The 19,352-nt window shown below is 37.1% G+C and overlaps 1 protein-coding gene and 1 pseudogene across 3 annotated transcripts in view; both read left to right on the top strand.

Annotated features, from left to right (window-relative positions):
- The first annotated feature begins 260 nt into the window (after positions 1-260).
- NDUFAF6 (NADH:ubiquinone oxidoreductase complex assembly factor 6) overlaps positions 261-19,352 on the top strand; it is a 36,167-nt gene continuing 17,075 nt past the window's right edge. The window contains exons 1-4 of one of the 3 annotated variants that reach the window (XM_074316282.2): positions 261-497; positions 8,117-8,216; positions 13,492-13,614; positions 17,889-17,945. In XM_074316282.2, coding sequence (XP_074172383.1) covers positions 301-497; positions 8,117-8,216; positions 13,492-13,614; positions 17,889-17,945 — 477 coding nt within the window. In that variant the 5' untranslated portion in view covers positions 261-300. Of the gene's footprint in view, positions 498-8,116; positions 8,221-13,491; positions 13,615-17,888; positions 17,946-19,352 lie in introns of all 3 variants that reach the window. The other 2 variants (XM_019713346.3, XM_019713347.3) reach the window with 2 other exon arrangements.
- On the top strand, positions 9,614-11,652 carry LOC109435433 (small ribosomal subunit protein uS5 pseudogene; annotated as a pseudogene).

The following is a 19,352-nucleotide window of genomic DNA, read 5'->3' as shown; positions in this document are numbered from 1 at the left end:
TAAAGCTAGTAAACTGTCAAATGAAACATTCTCCATCCTCCTACCTGTATAAATACATCTTCAGAAGGACCTGGAAGGGAGGGAGAGAGGAAGGCCGATCGGCTGGATTTAGGTGGGGCTTTCCTAGAACCAACAAGGCAGAAGAGCGCGGCAGTGGCCCAGATGCAGAGGACCACAGCGACACCTGGCTCTTCCCTGAGCGGCGTCTGGAAGCCGCCTTCCCGCTGCTAAAAGGAGAGCGAGTGGATGGGCCGGGGGTGTGGCGTGGTGCGGGGTCGAAGGGCACGCGACGTCGGTGTCATGGCGGCCTCCACGCTGGGCTCGGCCTCGGGCCCGTTACCCCTCTGCTTATACGGCCTTTGCCGTCGCCGACCTTCCCCGGGCGTCTGGGCGGGCGCGCGGCGGCTGCCAGTGCCCGCGGGCTCCAGGCGGAGCGTGGTTGCTGCCAGCGGCCCGGGCGCCTCGGGAACTGACCGCTACTGCATGGAACTGCTGCGGTGAGCGAACCCGGCCTGCCCTGGGCAAAAGATCGCCTGTTCAACCGGAAGGGGCCCCGGATGGGAGCCGCGGGACTCAGGGCCGCCCGGGCGAGCGGACCTGCTCCTTTCTCTCGTTCCTCAGCGTGTGCACTTGGGTTGGCCCTGGGTGAGGGTGTGAGGCAACAGGAACTTTCACATGGGTCACAAAATTGTGGTAAAATGCCTTCTCTGTTACCTTGCCTGAACCTTAATTTACCTATTTAAACATTTTTCATGCATAGCTTTTTTCAATTTGAAAGGTGACTAGTAATTAATTTCAGTTACAAAGTAGCTAACTGAGTTCTTACTGTGTGTCCGCACTGTGCAAAGTAGTTTGCAAGTAAGCAGACCCTTGAACAACTCATGGGTTAGGAGCACCCACCCCTCCCTTGGAAAATTCCAGCATAACTTTTGACTCCTTCAGAACTTACCTACTAATAACCTGCTGTTGACCGGAAGCCTTACTGATAACATGAACAGTTGATTAACACGTTTTGTATACGTATTATAGATTATTACTCTAAAGCTAGAGAAACTAATGTTACTAAGAAAAATCATAAGGCAGAGAAAATACATTTACAGTATTTAGTGGAAAAAATCCCCATGTAAGTGGACCCACGCAGTTCAAACCCTTGTTGTTCATGGGTTAACTGTAATTTACTTAATCTTGATTACAAGTTGAGATAAACAAATGTAGACCTACCCCTTAAGGTTATGAGAATTAAAGCATTTAGAACAATGCCTGGCACAAAGCAAGGGCACAGTGAGTATAAGCCATTATTACCTCATTTAGTGGACTGAGAAACCAACGTTTAGAGAGATTAGGGAATTTACCTGAGGTTTATTAGAATAGCCTCATAAAGTCCGGAGCTTGATGGCAATTTAGTTCACTCTGATAACACTGAAAAGCCTCACACATGGGAATCACTTAGTCATTTGTGGAGTGGAGTCAGGTGAATCAGGTCCCCCGACACATCTAGGCAGGTTCCTGCCTTGGAATCCAGGCCTGACTGCCTCCCACTGCTCTTCTGGTGAGATTGATTCATAAGTGATACAAATAAAGTACCTGATCTCAAGAACTTCTGAGGTGTTAGAATAATTAAACTACCTTGAGCTTGGGCTAGTAAATCCAAGTTTTTAAAAATTCATTTTAGCAAAATGCAGCATAACACAACAAAATTCCCATGTGTTTTGTTTTTAATCACTTTTTTAATAGTGTTCCTCTCCCACCTTATTTATTTGTTGATTACTTATAGGGGAAACAAGATAGCAGTAGTGGAAATCAGGGCATTAAGAATTTTAAAAGCCAAAAACTGCTAAAAGATTATGTTCATTTTTATATATTTTAAAGTTATCATTTTTTGATGGTAAAAAAATTTATGACCAAAATGTTTACCACCCATACACATTTGTCCAGTGAAATTTTTCTTTGATGCCAGTAGTGTTCTAACTTTCCAGTCTAGTGGTGAATAACCACTCTTACTAATTTCTTACGTATTCTTCCAGTGATAGTCTATGGATATCACGTGACAGCTTTTCTCAAATATGTATTTACAAATGGCCAGATACTTAAACTTTCCACGAGTGGAATGGAGACTACTGACTCGTGATTTATTTAAAAGCCTGGATTTTGCAAGCAGACCTGATCTAAATTTATTAATCCTAGTTTTGTCTCTTGGGAAAGTTACTTACTTTAAGATTCAGTTTTTTCCTCATTTATGCATTTCTACTCCTACCTTATAGCTTGGTCTTAAGGATTAAATGTGATGACGTATATAAAAATGCTGGCACATAATAAATGCTCAATAAATACTTTTAAAATAAAAAAAAACCTTGAAGATTAGAACTTCTAGCTTCTAATTATCCATTAATCTTTGCAATATTTGGTCTCTGAAATTATTTGTGTTGTTTTAGAGACGAATGTTATGTAAGGACACCAAATATCAGAAAAGATGCCAGGCCATAACTTCAGTTTAGCCATCTGGGCTCTCCTAGGAATCTAGGTTCCTGGGAAAATCTGTCCTAATTTACATAGGCTTCTTGGGGTTTTTCTGTTGTTTTTTTTTAATGTCTTTTCAGTCTTTTTAATTGGATTTTCCATTAAACATCAAAATGGTGAACTTTGCATATAATGTCATAAAATATTACGCTTTTATAAAATTTTAAAAACTCTAAAGGTTCCATTGTATGAATGTGTCCCAGTGAATTGCATCAGTGTCTGATAACTAGACACTTAGATTGTCCCTAGTTGTTCAGTATTATAGTGGTGCTGACATGCACTTTGTATATTTTTTCGCTATTTTCTTGGTAGCTGACACTGAAATCATGATAGGGCATTCCAGTCTTAGAAATTAAGACAGGTAGAGGTGTGTTCAAGAAGAGTGATTGCTCCGTTAGGCCTTGGGATTATTGCTATAATGAGGAGGTGCTAGTGGTGGTGTATGGAAGTACACTTGTTCTCCATCCTCCAGCCTCACTGGGGAACCAGTTTTTCCTTTGTGGTTCGATGGCACCAGTCCATGGAATTAGCACAGCCGTCCTAACACCAGACAGGCTTATTTCATCTGTCCCTATTAGACTGACGCCTTTACCTATCTTCAGTGTCTAGTGCAGTGCCTTGCACAGAGTAGGCACTGAATAAATGTTAGAATTAATGAATGAATGAAAAGTTATTGGCCCTGTTACTGTATAAAGCCATCATAGTATGGCATTTCTCACTATCTGGAACAGTTCTTAGGTAACTTGGGCTTCAGTTAGCCACTTAGGATATCTTTGTGTACTAATAATTGATATAGCTATGATTCTGAGTGGATGAAGGAATCGTTCTTCAGTATGTCCTATTTTTAATGTAAGGAAGTGGGTAATATTGTTTAGAAAAATTATTAACAGGGCAAACCCTTAGCTGTATAGAACATCTTATTTCCCAAAGGTTGTTACAGCTCTATTATGTCATTTCATTTTTCATTTCCCTATAAGAAACTTGAAGTACTTCACGTATTGGTTATTTTTAGGGTATATGAAACATGTAGGTTATCAAGCTTCATTTTGCAAATTAGGAAATAGACATGGCTGGTATCATTTCTGTCAGTAACTATAATAGGTGAGTGATAGAAATTAAGATTGTAGTTTTCATTCCTATTCAGTGTTTTCCCATTGTTTCATATTACTTCTAAGTGTTTTAAATACTTTTGAAGCTGAGAGACTTTTTATAGTAAAATAAATTGAAAATATTTATATTTATATATATTTAAAAATATAAACTATAGCGCTGTTTTACCCATACTGTTCATTTTGTAGCTGAAACAAATTATGTTGAGATTTTTAAAAATAAAACTATCATGGGATAGCAAGGTTACTATTCAGGATCTCTTTTGTTTATGTGGAAGTTGGGGGAAATTTGAAGGGAATGGCTAGAAGGCTTTTAAGTTCTCTGTTAGGCACGTGACAAAATGTAAATCAATTTAAAAGTGGCAGTAGTCTGAATCTCAGTACCTAAAATTCAGGAAGTGAGGCTGGACCTATTTTGTATTGAATACTGTTTCATAGGAAATAGTGTTATAATAAGGTTCTAGTGTATTATAATGAAAGTAGCCTTGTCCATAGGCAGTCTGGTAAGTATACTTAAGTGTACTAGAATGGATATAGTAAGGACTATATTTTTAAAACTTTATTTTGAAGTAATTTCAAAATTTACATAAAAATTGCAGAAATAGTACACAGAGCTCCAATGTTGAGCTTCACCCAAATTCTCTTATTGTTAACGTTCTGAACCATTTGAAAATAAGATATAGACATGATCCCCCGTGACCCTTACATTTTAGTGTGTATTTCTTAATACACAAGGATTCTCTTCCATATAACAACCCTAGTATAGCCGTCAAAATCAGGATATTAAAGTTGATCCAAAATTATCTAATCCACAGACTCCATTTGAACTTTGCTGATTATTCTGTTATATCTTTCATATATCCGGGATCATGTGCTACATTTAGTTGTCATATCTCTTTAGTCTTCTCCAATCTGGAACAGTTTCTCAGTCTTTCCTTATTTTTCACAAGCTTGACATTTTTTGAAGAAACAGGCCAGTTGCTTTGTAGAATCTCTCAGGGTTTATTTAGTGTTTTCTCATGATCTGTGCAGTTTTGGCAAGTATATTACAGAAGTGATGCTGTGCTTTTCTCAGTATCATATGAGGAACCACATGACATTGATTTATCCTATTACTGTAGTGTGAAATTTTTATTACTTGATTGAAAAGCTGTCTTTCAGTTTTCTTCCCTGTAAATTTAATTAATAAGAATGTTAACTAGTAAGTAATACATATTTTGTGACAAGCTACTTTAATACTGTATAAATACCCTGTTTCTATCGAACTTTCACCTGTTTAACATTTTCAGGCAGGTATTGACTTTTTTTTTTTTTAATTTATTGGGGTCACAATTGTTAGTGAAATTACATAGATTTCAGGTGTACAATTCTGTATTACATCATCTATAAATCCCATTGTGTGTTCACCACCCAGAGTCAATTCTCCTTCCATCATCATATATTTGATCCCCCTTACCCTCGTCTCCCACCCCCCCACCTCCATTACCCTCTGGTAACCACTAAACTATTGTCTGTGTCTGTGAGTTTTTGTTTCTCATTTGTTTGTCTTGTTCTTTTGTTGTTTTTGGTTTATATACCACATATCAGTGAAATCATATGGTTCTCTGCTTTTTCTGTCTGATTTATTTCGCTTGGCATCATACTCTCAAGATCCGTCCATGTTGTCACAAATGTTCCTGTATCATCTTTTCTTACCGCCAAATAGTATTCCATTGTGTATATATACCACAACTTCTTTATCCATTCATCTATCGAAGGACATTTGGTTGTTTCCATGTCTTGGCCACGGTAAAAAAAGCTGCAATGAACATTGGAGCACACGTGTCTTTATGTATAAATGTTTTCAGATTTTTGGGGTAGATACCCAGGAGAGGGATTGCTGGGTCATATGGTAATTCTGTTGGGACGGTTTTTCCTGCAGGTCCCCCCTAAGAGCTCAATCCCCCTCCTCCTCCCTCCTTATCAGAGCTGTCTTCTGCAGGGCCTCCGGCTCAGAGCTCTGTCCCCCTCCTCCTCCCATACCTTATCGGAGATGTCTCCCGCGGGCACCATAGTTAGAGGCCTCCCTGTCAAAACAAAGTTGAGGGATCACAGCTGCTAGGGATGGATCTCCCTGACACCCCGGCCAGATTTCCCCCCCAACCCGGAGGCCTAAACATATAAAACAAAGCGCCTGACCCCAGTCAGTGCTCAGTTCTTTGGGAACAATCCCACTGGGCCCGCTGGCTTAATAAAGCTGTGTTCTCCCTGATCTCTGCGTGCCGCTTGGGTCTCTCGGTCCTCGCCACTTTTCTGCAACAATTCTATTCGTTATTTTTTGAGGAACCTCCACACTGCCTTCCGTAACGGCTGCACCAGTCTGCATTCCCACCAACAGTGTATGAGGGTTCCTTTTTCTCCGCAGCCTCTCCAACACTTGTTACTATTTGTCTTGTTGATGATAGCCAATTGTTGATGATAGCCATTCTGACTGGGGTGAGGTGATATCTCATTGTGGTTTTTATTTGCATTTCTCTGATGATGAATGATGTTGAGCATTTTTTCATATGTCTATTTGCCATTTGTATGTCCTCTTTGGAGAAATGTCTCTGCAGGTCCTCTGCCCATTTTTCAATTGGGTTGTTTGTTTTTTTGTTGTTGGGTTTCATGAGTTCCTTGTATATTTTGGATATTAGCCCCTTATCGGAGGCACTGTTTGCAAAAATCTTTTCCCATTCAGTTGGTTGCCTCTTTATTTTGTCGATGGTTTCTTTTGCTGTGCAGAAGCTTTTAAGTTTCATATAGTCCCATTCATTTATTTTAGCTTTTACTTCCCTTGCCTTTGGAGTCAAATTCATAAAATGCTCTTTGAACCCAAGGTCCATAGTTTAGTACCTATGTTGTCTTCTATGCAGTTTATTGTGTCAGGTCTTATGCTTAAGTCTTTGATCCATTTTGAATTAATTTTTGTACATGGTGACAAATAGCAGTCCAGTTTCATTCTTTTGCATGTGGCTATCCAATTCTCCCAGTACCATTTATTGAAGGGGCTGTCTTTCCTCCATTGTATGGTTTTAGCTTCTTTGTCAAAAATGATCTGTCCATATTTATGTGGTTTCATATATTGATTTTTGCTTGAATCACTTATTACTTTGATAGTTATCAAATGATGATTTAAAATTCCATAATGTCTTTTATATTTATCGATTGGCATTCTATTGGTTATCATGTTTTTCCTTCTCTATATATTTATTTGTTATTTTATATTGATCAGGCTTATGGAGTTTTTTGCAATCTGTCACTATCATTTTTTTGATGTTCAAATGGTCCCAGACTTTGCAAAAGAGAACTTTGTAAAACCGATTTCTTTGTCCTTTTGATAAATCCCTCCATTCTTTGAACATTTCTTTCTGCTCAAGAAAATGTTTCAGGCTTATCTTGTATTTCCTTGCCCCAACCCCAGAGTCAGTCATTTTCCACGGATTGCTAGTTTTTTTTTCAGTGGAGAATGGTATTTAGAAACCAAGGTCTAGGTGGTTAGGTGTGTTTGCTGATACCGGAGGTCTGGGAGGCATTATTGCTTCTAGGCCCTCTTGTTACCGGATTCTGGTGTCTGGTGCCCAGAGATCATGGTCTCACGTACCCAAAGAATGAGAACGTACTCAAAGAATGGGGACTCAGACGGAGAGGTAGAGGAGAAAGATTTTTATTAAAAAGAAAGTATAGCTCTCTTACGAGAGGGGGTACCCGAAACTGGGATGCCCACTGGCTAAAGCAAAAAGATCTTACTTTTATACTTTCTCTTGCATGCTTGGGGAAGGGAGTTGGCCCCTTCTGATGGATTTTTGTCTATCAGATTTGCTCTGTTTGTCCAGCTTAAAGGGATTTATGAAATAACCCATTTACCCCCAGAACACAATTACTTTTTTGCCCTAGAGTCTTCTGAACCTGGAGTTCCAAGATATGGCTGCCTTTGTCTATTCTACCAGGGACTTCCCTGTTTACCTACCAACATGCTGACTAACCTGTCTCACTCTCAGCAGGTACTGCTAGGAAACAGAAGTACAGTATGTACGTGTGTGTGCATACACACGAATACACTCCCCACAAACACCTCCATATAGTTCTCTGTCTTTATGTCTTATCTGTGTGTTTATCTATGTATTAAAAACTGTGAGTTCATGCCACTACTTGCTGAAATTTTTCTTGATTTCTACTTTGATAGCTCATTTGAATTCTTACAAAGTGATTCTGAAACAATTCAAATTATAAATACTGTATAATCCAAAATAATAGAGATTGATTATTCTTTTAACTGATCTGGAATTGTGGGCAGATACTTTTTTTTTTTTTGTAATTGTAGAAAAACAGGTATAGAAGATGAGAAATTTCAGACCTATTTTGAATTGAAGGCTCATTGTTTTTTTAATGTTAATTCTGGTCAGTCTATGTTTTTGTGTAGTTTGGAAAGTGAAAAGTAACTGTCTTTTTTTTTGGCCTATTTGTTGTAGGAAACGAGATTATGAAGGCTATTTATGCTCCCTGCTGCTTCCTGCAGAATCCAGAAGCTCTGCTTTTGCACTGAGAGCCTTCAATGTGGAACTGGCCCAGGCTGGTATTAAAATACCTTAAAAAATTATTTGCAAAAATGGTGATATAATGTGTTCAATACTGAACAATAAAGAAACATAGTTGTAATTTATATGTTAGATGTGTTTAAGGTCTCTGCTGGTGATTATTTTTTCTGTTAGGCTTATTTCAATTCAAAAAATAAAATTAGCCAATGAACTTACTTTTTCCGGAAATACAATTCTGGAATTTTTTTTTTCTGAGGATATTATAAAACTGTGCACTTAACATTGCACATTTGTTAATTGAATAGGTTAATCAGAGTATTACTGCTTATCCTCCAACATTTTCATAATTTACATATATATAGCAGTTTTTCAGAGCACTTTTTAAATTGAGCTTTTAGCTTTAATGTGAATTGGGGAATGGAAACAATTATAGCAAACCCAGACCTTAGATCACACTAACTCACTTTTGTCTAAAGAATTACAAAGGAAGGAGAGACCCTTCTTTTTCTCTGAATGGAAAGATACATTCAGAGAAAACATAAATGGAAATGGAGGATGGAAATGAGGGAGTTGAAATAGAATGGCCTTGATCTTTTCAACATCTTAAATGGAGAGGACATTTATGTAGAATGTGGGAGTAGGGGAGGGTTTGGATTCTGGAAGGAAGTGGCAAGTTTTGGTACAGCTTCTCTGGTGAATATGGTAGGACGTGAACAAGGAACAAATAAAAGGATGCAAATATAGCACTGAGGCATGGTTGTAGATAGTCATTCTGAATCTGCAGAGAGTCTAATAGATGCTGGCTATTTTTCCTTGGTGTATTTCTAGAAATCATGTGTCCATATTTTTCACCTTATCCTTTTTCAGGTATAAACTATACATCAGCATCTTAGGTCAATCTCTATTTAGCAATAAAGAATCCCCATTAATGGTCTTCCATTATAACTTTAAAATTATTAAAATTCCATTTTTAATAAATAAACCCTTAGGATTCCCCCTGAATCTTCTATCAGTTTGTAGGATTGTCTTGTTACATTTTTGTGCATACTATCTTGTGTGTTCATTCATTCATTCAACAAGTATTGTCCAAAATATGCTAGGCACTGTTTTAGATACTGGGGTATAGCATTGAATAAAACAAAGTCCCTGCGCTCAAGTAACAAGAGCTATGTAATGTGTTAGATGGAAACAAATACTGTGGAGAAAACTTTAAGGGGATAGGAAAGGATGGGTATAGCAGGGGTTCCTATTATATGTAGGGTGGTCAGGAAAAACCTTATTGTGAATATGGCATTTGAGCAAAGAGTTGAAGGAGGCAAGAATGAGATATGTGGGCAAAAACAGAAGGAGCAGGAAGTGTAAAGGCTCTGAGGTACAAGTGTACCTGATACATTCAAGAAAAGAAGGCCAGCTTCTCCAAGATAATACCAAATGGCAGATGATGCCATTGCTGGTATGGGAGCTGGAATGGGAGGCCACAGTGGATTCAGCACCAGCGTCTGGGGCTGAGGTCATGGGTGGGTGGAGTTGCCGCCCCTGCCAGGGCTGAGGCCATGGAGCAAGGCCGAGGACAAGGAGTGGATCCCTGTCACCAAGCTGGGCCACCTTGTCAAGGATATGAAGATCAAGTGCCTGGAGATCTGTCTCTTCTCCCTGCCCATCAAGGAATCTGAGATCATTGATTTTTTTCCCCTGGGGTTTCCCTCAAGAATGAGGTTTTGAAGATAGTGCTGGTGCAAAAGTAGACCTGCGCTGGTCAGAGGACCCAAAGGCATTTTTTGGCCACTGGGGACTACACTGGACACATGGGTTTGGTTAAGTGCTCCATGGAGGTAGTCACTGCCATCCGTGGGGCCATCATCCTTGCCAAGTTCTCCATCGTCCCTGTGCAGTGAAACTATTGGGGGAACAGGATGGACAAGCCCCACACCATCCCTTGTAAGGTGACGGGCTTCATCCCCATCCCTAGGGGCACTGGCATTGTCTCAGCCCCTATACACAAGAAGCTATTGATGATGGCTGGTATCGATGACTGCTACACCTCAGCCAGGGCCTGCACTGCCACCCTGGGCAACTTTACCAAGGGCACCTTTGATGCCATCTCTAAGACCTAACAGCTGTCTCACCCCTGACCTCTGAAAGAGACCATGTTCACCAAGTCTCCCTATCAGGAATTCACTGACCATCTTGTAAAGAACCATACCAGAGTTTCTGTGCAGAGAACCAAGGTTCCAGCTGTGGCCACCACATAATTTTATACAAGAAAAATAAAGTGAATCAAGCCTGTTAAGAAAGAAAGAAAGAAAAAAGAAAAGGCCAGTGTGGAACAGCAGAGGAGGCAGGGGGAGTGTTAGAGGAGATTGGGTTAGAGGTACCTGGACCAGAAAGGTAGTCTTGGAGACCACTGCAGTCACTTTGACTTTTATTCTGAGTGAGATGGGAAACCATTGGAGGGTTCTGAGCAGGTGTGAGATGATACATCATTGTAGTTTTGATTTGCATTTCCCTGATGTTAGTGATGTTGAGTACTTTTTCATGTACCTGTTTGCCATCTAGGAGGTAAATTTTGATGAGGACCATGGTCTTAAACTATCTCATATATGCCAGAGGTAAAAATATTAACATCTTGACTGGTGACCATCATCTCGTGGTCATGTTTTAAAAGGATTACTCTTTATTCTGTATTGAGAATAGTCTACATGCAACTGGAATCTGAACAGTAAACATTGCTAAGAGACCCACCCAGTACCAAGACCATTAAAAAAACCCCAACTTTTTATTTGGAAATAATTTCACACACACAAAAGTAGGAATAGTACAAAGAATACCCATATACCATTTTGTTAATATTTTACCCCATTTGCTTTATCATTTTGTCTATGTAAATATACCCACACCCACATTTTTCTTTTTATGAATCATTTTAAAGTAACTTGACTACACCATGGCCCTTATCCTTAAACACTTGAGTGTGTATTTCATAAGAATAAGAATATTCTGTTACATAACCACAGTACAGTTACCAATTTGACATTGATACAATACTTTTATTTATCACTTTGACATTGATACAGTACTTTTGTTTAATCTGCCATCTGGTTTCCAGTTTTGTCAAATCACCCAATAATGTTCTTTATGGAATTTTTCCCCCTTCTGTACAGTATCCAGTCTAGGATCATGTATTGCATTTACATGGAACATTTCTTTGTCTTTTATGACATTGACATTTTAAAAACAATACTGTTCCTTTTAAAAAATAGAATGTTTCTCATTTGGAGTTTGTTTTATTTTTTGTCATCATTATAGTGTGTATTCCTAGCCTAATACAACCTAAGTGGTGTGTGTCCTTTGCACAGAATCACAAGGAGGCATGAAATGGCCACCTGCTTCTTATTGGTGATACTAATTTTGGTCATCAGTCAAGATGTTAATATTTTTCCCCTGGTATATATAAGGAGACAATTTAAGACCATGGTCCTCATCAAAATTTACCTTCTAGATGGCAAACAGGTACATGAAAAAATGCTGAACATCACTAACATCAGGGAAGTGCAAACCAAACCACAATGATATATCACCTCACTCCTGTTAGGAAGGCTGTTATCAAAAAGACAAGAAATAATTGTTGGTGAGGATGTAGAGAAAAGGAAACCCTGGCATACTGTTGATGGGAATGTAAATTGGTGCAGTCACTAGAAAACAATATTGACTTTCCTCAAAAAATTAAAAATAGAACTACCTCATGACCCAGCAATTCCGCTTCTGGGTTTTTATTAGAAGGAAAGGCAAGCACTAACTTGAAAAGACATATGAATCCTCTTGTTCATTGTAGCATATAATAGCGAAGATATGGAAGCAACCTAAGTGTCCATCAGTGGATGAATGGGTACAGAAAATGTGATACACACACACACACACACACACACACACACACACACACACACACGAATATTATTCAGCCATAAAAAAGGAAAGACTGCCATTTGTGACAACGTAGATGGAACCTGAGGACATTTTGCTAAGTAAAATAAGTCAGACAAGGACTAATACCATATGATTTCACTTATATGTGGAATCTAAAAAACAAAATAAACCCCTCAAACTCATAGCTACAGAGACCAGATTGGTGGTTGCCAGAGGCAGATGATGGGAGGTAGGTGAAATGGGTGAAGGTGGGCAAAGGTTGCAGTTATAAATAAGTCCTGGGGATGTAATGCACAACGTGGTGACTATAGTTAATAATACTGTATTGTATATTTGAAAATGGCTGAGAGTAGATCTTAAATCTCACCACAAGAAAAAATGTAACTGTGGTGATGGATGTTAACTAGACTTATTGTAATGATCATTTTGCAATGTATATATACATCAAATCATGTACGCCTGAAACAAAGTACTGTTATATGTCAATTATATCTCAATTTAAAAAGTTTTACTTCTTAGATTTGGCATGTATTGGTGATTCTTGCCTGAATCTAACAAGGCCATTCTTAATCAGTAGTGAGTGAGGGAGACAGCCTAATAATCTTCTTTTTTAAAAAATTAATGAATGAATGAGTTTATTTAAAATGTACATATAGTAAAATTTACTTTTTGTGGTGTACAGTTCTATAGGTTTTGAAAAATGTATAGAGTCATGTATTCACCATTATAGTCATTATGCAGAACAATTCCAACAACCCCAAAAATCCACTCGTGTGCTCTGTTGTAGTCAACCCCACCCCTCACCCATAATCTTGCATATCCTTCTGGTTCCAGGTTATTTTGAAGTAAGTCTCAGATAAAATTTTCCACCTGTAAACATTTCAGTATGCATCTCTAAAAGATAACTCACTTAAAAAAATAACCACAATGCTATTATTATACATTAAAATTTTAACAGTGTCTTAATATCATTAAACATCTGGTGTTCAGATTTTCCCAATTGTCTCTTCAAATCAGGATTCAGATAAGGTCTACATGTTATGACTGGTTGATCTAGCTCTTATATCTCTTATTAATCTAAATGTTTCCCCTCCCTCTTTGTTTTTTTTTCCTTGCAAATGTTTTCTGGAAGAATCTCTTATTTTTGAATGCAGACCTTAAAAATATTTTTAAACAAGCACCAAATAATTTGCAGCTTTTACTTAGGAAACTCATAATAACAACAGTTTAACTTCAAGGAAATATTAAAACAAATATAAAGATTTAAACTTAATTTTTGGCTGAATTATGTGATTATGCAAATACTGGTTTTATGTGATTATACAAGTACTGGTTTTGAGACTATTAGCAGTGCATTTATTAAAGTTTTTAAACCCTATTTATAGGTTAAGGACATGGTCTCTGAAAAAACAATTGGACTAATGCGGATGCAGTTTTGGAAAAAAACCGTGGATGATATATACAGTGACAATCCACCACATCAGCCTGTGGCCATTGAACTATGGAAGGTAAAAAAAAAAAAAAAAAAAAGTGCTACTTTTAATTTGTAAAAATTTTATTTGAGCATACTTTTTGATGTACACAGTTAGGATAATAGCGATGGGCGATCTACCCTGAAAATATTCTTAGGCTCATGTAATGTTCAGGTATATATTAGTTTGGACAGAAGAATTTCAAATCATCCACTAATAATTTGCACAGATGTTTAGTGTATTTCTTTCTTTTTTTTTTTTTAATTTATTTATTTATTTTTATTTTTTTAAATTTGTTGGGGTGACAATTATTAGTAAAATTACATAGATTTCAGGTGTACAATTCTGTATTACATCATCTATAAATCCCATTGTGTGTTCACCACCCAGAGTCAGTTCTTCCATCACCATATATTTGATCCCCCTTACCCTCATCTCCCACCCCCACCCTCTTACCCTCTGGTAACCACTAAACTATGTATTTCTTTATTAAATGAAAAAAAGAAATCTGATCTCTTTATTTTATAAATTGTTTTCCACATGTTTGGTTGCAGAATTTAAACCCTCCACATTTTGAAGCAATGGCAGGTAAATTTTCTGTTCTGTCTGCCTAGCAGCTCCTGATTCCAGTGCTTTAATCCATACTCTGGGCTGTAGAAAAACATGTATTGATCTTTTGTGAAGGGAGACGTGCTCTCACTATTATCCAGACACAAATCTAAAACTGCCTTTCTAGTTTGGTAGAATTGCCTATTCGTTAATGAATTTTAAGTGTTAAAGAATGGAAACCTATGGGCTGGAATATTATTTTTGTAGATAGATGTATGTAGTAATTAGTTTTACATTAAAGTAGCTATATGGATCCCTCATAAACAGCCATGCACAGTGTAGAAATATACTAAACTGTGAACAGAGGAAGGGAATTAGGTTCCTTTCATTACTGGTCTGCGTCCCAATTGTAATACAATGAGTGCCAAAAGAAAGTTTCTATAACAGGAGCCACTGACAGATCTTACAGTGGTACACCTCTTCTCAGGTCTGCACACCAACAGAGACAGACCCCGTTTCTGGGCCCCAGATTGACTCCACAGAGCCCCAGTAAGGATGGAAAGCCAGCCCCTCTCCCTGCCCCACCAGGGACTGAGAAGAAAAAGTGGATGGGAAGCTGTATTAGATTAGTTGTTTACCTCTATTCATCTCACTTCAAGAACCTCAACCTTGGTAACTCAGTTTAGAAAAAAGTTTCTCTAAAATCCAGAAAATCTTTCTATTTATTATTTTATGCACAAACCTGACTGCACTAGAGGTTTATGCTAAGACTTACGTGCATTGAAGGTTCTGGCCTTTGGCAGGAAATAACCAGGGGAGATCGGAGATTCCTTTAAGCACATTTACGTTTCGTTGGCTTCTCTTAAGAAAACTAGAAAACACACCTGAATTACAGAATGTTTACATGTGTGCCAGTTTGTCTGATTTTATAATAGCTGACTAAATTTTGGTGATTAATCTTGGCCAGCTTTCTGATATGACTAGTGTATGAATATTTGAAAGAAGCAGGTAGCGTTCAGAGCTTTTGCCTTCCTTGTATGTTTTCTATTGTTCCCCATTCTGAAGGATCGTATGTTTATTGTACCAGTGTCCAGTAAAACTTTCCATTGGTTCTCTGAAGTGTCAGGTTCTTTAGAAGATTAAGTAGGAAAACAATGACAGTGTGTTATCCAGAGAGCACTTTCCTGCTGCACTCTTTCATTGGTGCTTTTAGGATACAAAATACTTGAATATCTATAATTTATTATACATTTCGTATGGGCTTTTACATTCTCTGTTTATTAATATTAGGTGCAGTTCAAATTTATGTTTATAGCTAAGGTTTTTATTTTATTTGACTTCTGTTCGAAAAGTTTTGATACTGTATTTAGCTGGTTTTCTTTCAGCCTCTTATATTTTTTTACCTTGATCTCGGATTTCCTTCAGAATTAGAATTGTATTTTGTGGTCAAAGAAGTGCAGCCATTATAGCTTCTGTCTTGAGTAAATAGGAGTCTGACTTTTCAATGATTAAACATTTATTAACCATTTTTACTTTTATGTGTCAGGAATGGTGTTTGATGGTGTAGTTACAAAGCTCAAATGTGCCCTGCCCAACTCACACACACAAAATAAAGTAAGACTAGGACTCTATAAAGATTGAGGAATCCCAGGCTGATTCCTGGGATTGGAGAACCCTGCTGTGTAATAATAGTAGTGCTGAGGGCACTTGGGAACCAACTCCATGGAGCCCTTTAGCTTCTGTTAGGTTCCTATCAGGCAAAGTGGGCTCTGTTCTTCATACTTCCTCCTTTTGTCACATAAATGTGTATTGGATGCACTTGCTATCTGTCCTTTACATTTTAGTGTCAATGACATCTTAGAGTCTTAGTTGAAGTATAGGATATTCCTATGACATGTTTCACTACTGTTACTATTGTGAAAATATATCATAATGTTGACTTGGCAAAAAAAGAAAAAGTGTTTTGAAAACTTATTTGGAAATAATTTCAAACTTTCAGAAAGTTCTCAAAATTATAAATAGCACAAGACCCTCTATACCCTTTACCCAGATTTACCTGTTGTTAATATTTGTTAATTTGTATGTGTGTACTCATATGTGTGCGCTTGCATGCGAGCATTCTCTCTCTCTATATGTGTGTGTGTGTGTGTGTGTGTGTGTGTACGTATATATTTTCACACTCATAACTTTTTTCTGAATCATTAGAATGTAAGTTACACTCATGATGGCCTTTTATCCCTAAATACTTCAGTATTTCATAAGAATAGACACATTCTCTTAAACAACCAGAACAGTTATTGACTTTAGTAAACTTAACTTTGATATGACACTTTTACTAATTTTCCATTCATCTTCCAATTTTGTCAGTTGACCCAATAATGTCCACTATTGTATTTTTCCCCTGCAGTATAGAATTCAGTCTAGGGTTAGGTATCATGTCTCTTCAGCCTACTTTGATCAGGACCATTTCCATAGCTTTTCTTTATCTTCTATGACATTGACATTTTTGAAGAGTATATATAGCCCCTCCAATTTTTTAAAAATAGAACATTCCTCATTTTGGATTTGTCTCATGTTGTCTCATAGTGAGATTCAGGCTATGCATTCTTGTCCATAATACTGCATAGATGATGTCTTCTTTTCAGGGTATCACATCTGGAGGCACATTTTGTGCATCTGTCCTTTATTGGCATTGTTAATTTTCATCATCCAGTCAAGATGTTGCCTGGTTTTCCCATTGGATAATCCACTGTATAATTATAATTTCTCTAGCAACGAATCAACTTTAAGACAATGCAGATACCCTACTCATTAATTTCCCCTGAAACTTAGTATTCATTTGATGGTTCTTGTCTGATTCAGTCTTTACTATTATGATTGCAAAATGATAATTTTCTAATTCTAATGCTCTGTCCACATTTACCAGTTGGCACTCTACTATAAACAAGAGCTCTCATTCTCCTATATTTGTTTATTATTGGTATGGACTCATTAATTTCTATTTTTTCCCGTAGTTTATAATTCATTACTATATTTAATTGTTTTGGTGTTCAGATAGTCCCAGATTTGGACAATAGGAGTCCCCTCAAACTGACTCCTGTGTCCTTAGAACATGCCCCCCCCCATAATTTTTTGAGCACTTTCTATTTTTCTGACACAATAAAATATTCTAGGATCATCTTGAATTTCTCTTGCCCCAACTCTAGAATCACACATTTCTCTAGAGCCCTGTTTCTTTGGGGGGAATGGTAAAATCTGGGAACCAAGTGTGCTCTTTCCTACTGGAGTGTCTTTACTTGCTAAGATAACACTGCCCTGCAGATGATGCTTTTTGGAGTTTTAGTTACTCTTTTCTTTTATTAGAGAAGTGCTTATTTTCATTAAATAGTATCTTTATCCTATGGAAAAAAGTCTGGGTGTAATAGATAAGCATAGATGTCAGGGTGTATCATATAACAGAAGTTCAGTATTCAATTCTTGTTTTGTTTTTGTTTTGAAAGTGGAATCATTAAATTACTAATAGTGTAAGAAAAAAAGATTTGGAAACGTTTTGGTTTTATTATGTTTACTTGGAAATGTTTTGAAATGTTTTCTGGGGACATTTTCTTTTGCCCTGGTATTTAACACCGCTAGCTGTCTTATCTGGTGATGATTTATTACAAATATTCCCCACCTTGTTTTGTATTTGGTTTGTTTAGTTTATTCAGGTCAACAGAAGTCATTTCTTGTACTTTCTACTTACAACCCTTTTGTTTTTTTAGGCTGTCAAAAGGCATAATCTGACTAAAAGATGGCTTATGAAAATCATTGATGAAAGAGTAAGTTGAAATTGCTCGTCTTAAGTTTTTTCTTCCTTTTTAATTCTTAAGCTTATTTTTTAGGGAGAAAATGTTTTAATATGTGTATTAATATTGTGGAAGAATGAAACTTTTAGAGAATTATGTGATTTATTCATTTTCTATTATTGCATGCTGCCCACCTTAGCTCTCCTCTCCCTTGCACTTTGAGATAGACAAAGACAGGCACCCAGGCAGAGGCATGCCCACACTCTACTATTTGGGCTTTTTTAATGGAAATTTTCAGACTTACACAGAGGTAGAGAGAATAGTGTAATGTACTTTCATGTGTCTGTCACCCAGCTTTAATAATTTATAAACACATGTCCAATTTGTTTCATCTATATACTACCAATTCCCCTCACTAATTGCCATTGGATTAGTTAGAAGTAAATGCCAGACATCGTTTGATCTACAAATATATATGTGTCTTAAGAAGATAAAAACTTTAAAAAAAAACCATAACACAATATGATCAGCAAACCTTAAAAAATTATGGATAATGCCTTAATATCAAAACTTGAGTAGTCATACACATACCTTTATATACACCCAGTGTTTGGATCTCTGTCCAAATAGTAGAGGAAATAAGGAAAGTCTGATGGTTCCAGTGAATGGAATCCTATACTAAGTTTTTAGAACTGAGTTGTATTCTAATTCTGACTAAGCATGCAAATTACTTGATGACCTGTGCTAAGTTGTGTAAATTTTCTGACACATTGTTTGCTCAGTGTCCTCATTGGCCTGATATTTATCATGTACTGTTGTCATGAAAATGTAAGTTTACTTACGTTTTTTGGATATAATTATTAATAACCATAAGTTACAATAGTAATAATACAAGCCAAAATGAGATAGATAATGGCTTCAGAATTAAGAAAATGCTCAGTTATAGAGTTAATTTGCACTAGGAAATTCTGTTTTTCAGGTGTCTTCTGTTTTTATGATGTAAAGAAAATTAGAGGACTCAAGCCAGAGGCAACTTTTCTGTTTAATGAAACATAACATTTGGCATTTGTAGGGAAGGATATTTAAAATGACTAGGATCAATTTTCCCTCATTGATCTATAGATTCAGTGCAATCTCTAAAAATTCCAGCTGCCTTTTTTGCAGAAATTGACAAGCTGGTCTTAAAATTCATATGGAAATGCAAGGGACCCAGAATCGCCAAAACAATCTTGAAAAAAATAAAGTTAGAGGACTCACATTTCTCAATTTTAAAACTTAATTACAAAATTACAGTAATCAAACTGTGTGGTATTGGCATAGCATAGACATATAGATCAATTGAATGGAATTGATAGTCCAGGAATAAACCCATATATTTATAGTCAATTGATTTTTTAAAAAGGTGTGAAGATAATTCAATGGGGAAAGAATACCCTTTTC

Source organism: Rhinolophus sinicus, chromosome 6 (genome assembly GCF_057876585.1).
Source record: "Rhinolophus sinicus isolate RSI-liver-muscle chromosome 6, RSI-T2T, whole genome shotgun sequence".
Classification (NCBI taxonomy): Eukaryota; Metazoa; Chordata; class Mammalia; order Chiroptera; family Rhinolophidae; genus Rhinolophus; species Rhinolophus sinicus.
Note: the sequence above shows the minus strand (reverse complement) of the source record. Positions and strands in the feature narration are given on the sequence as shown.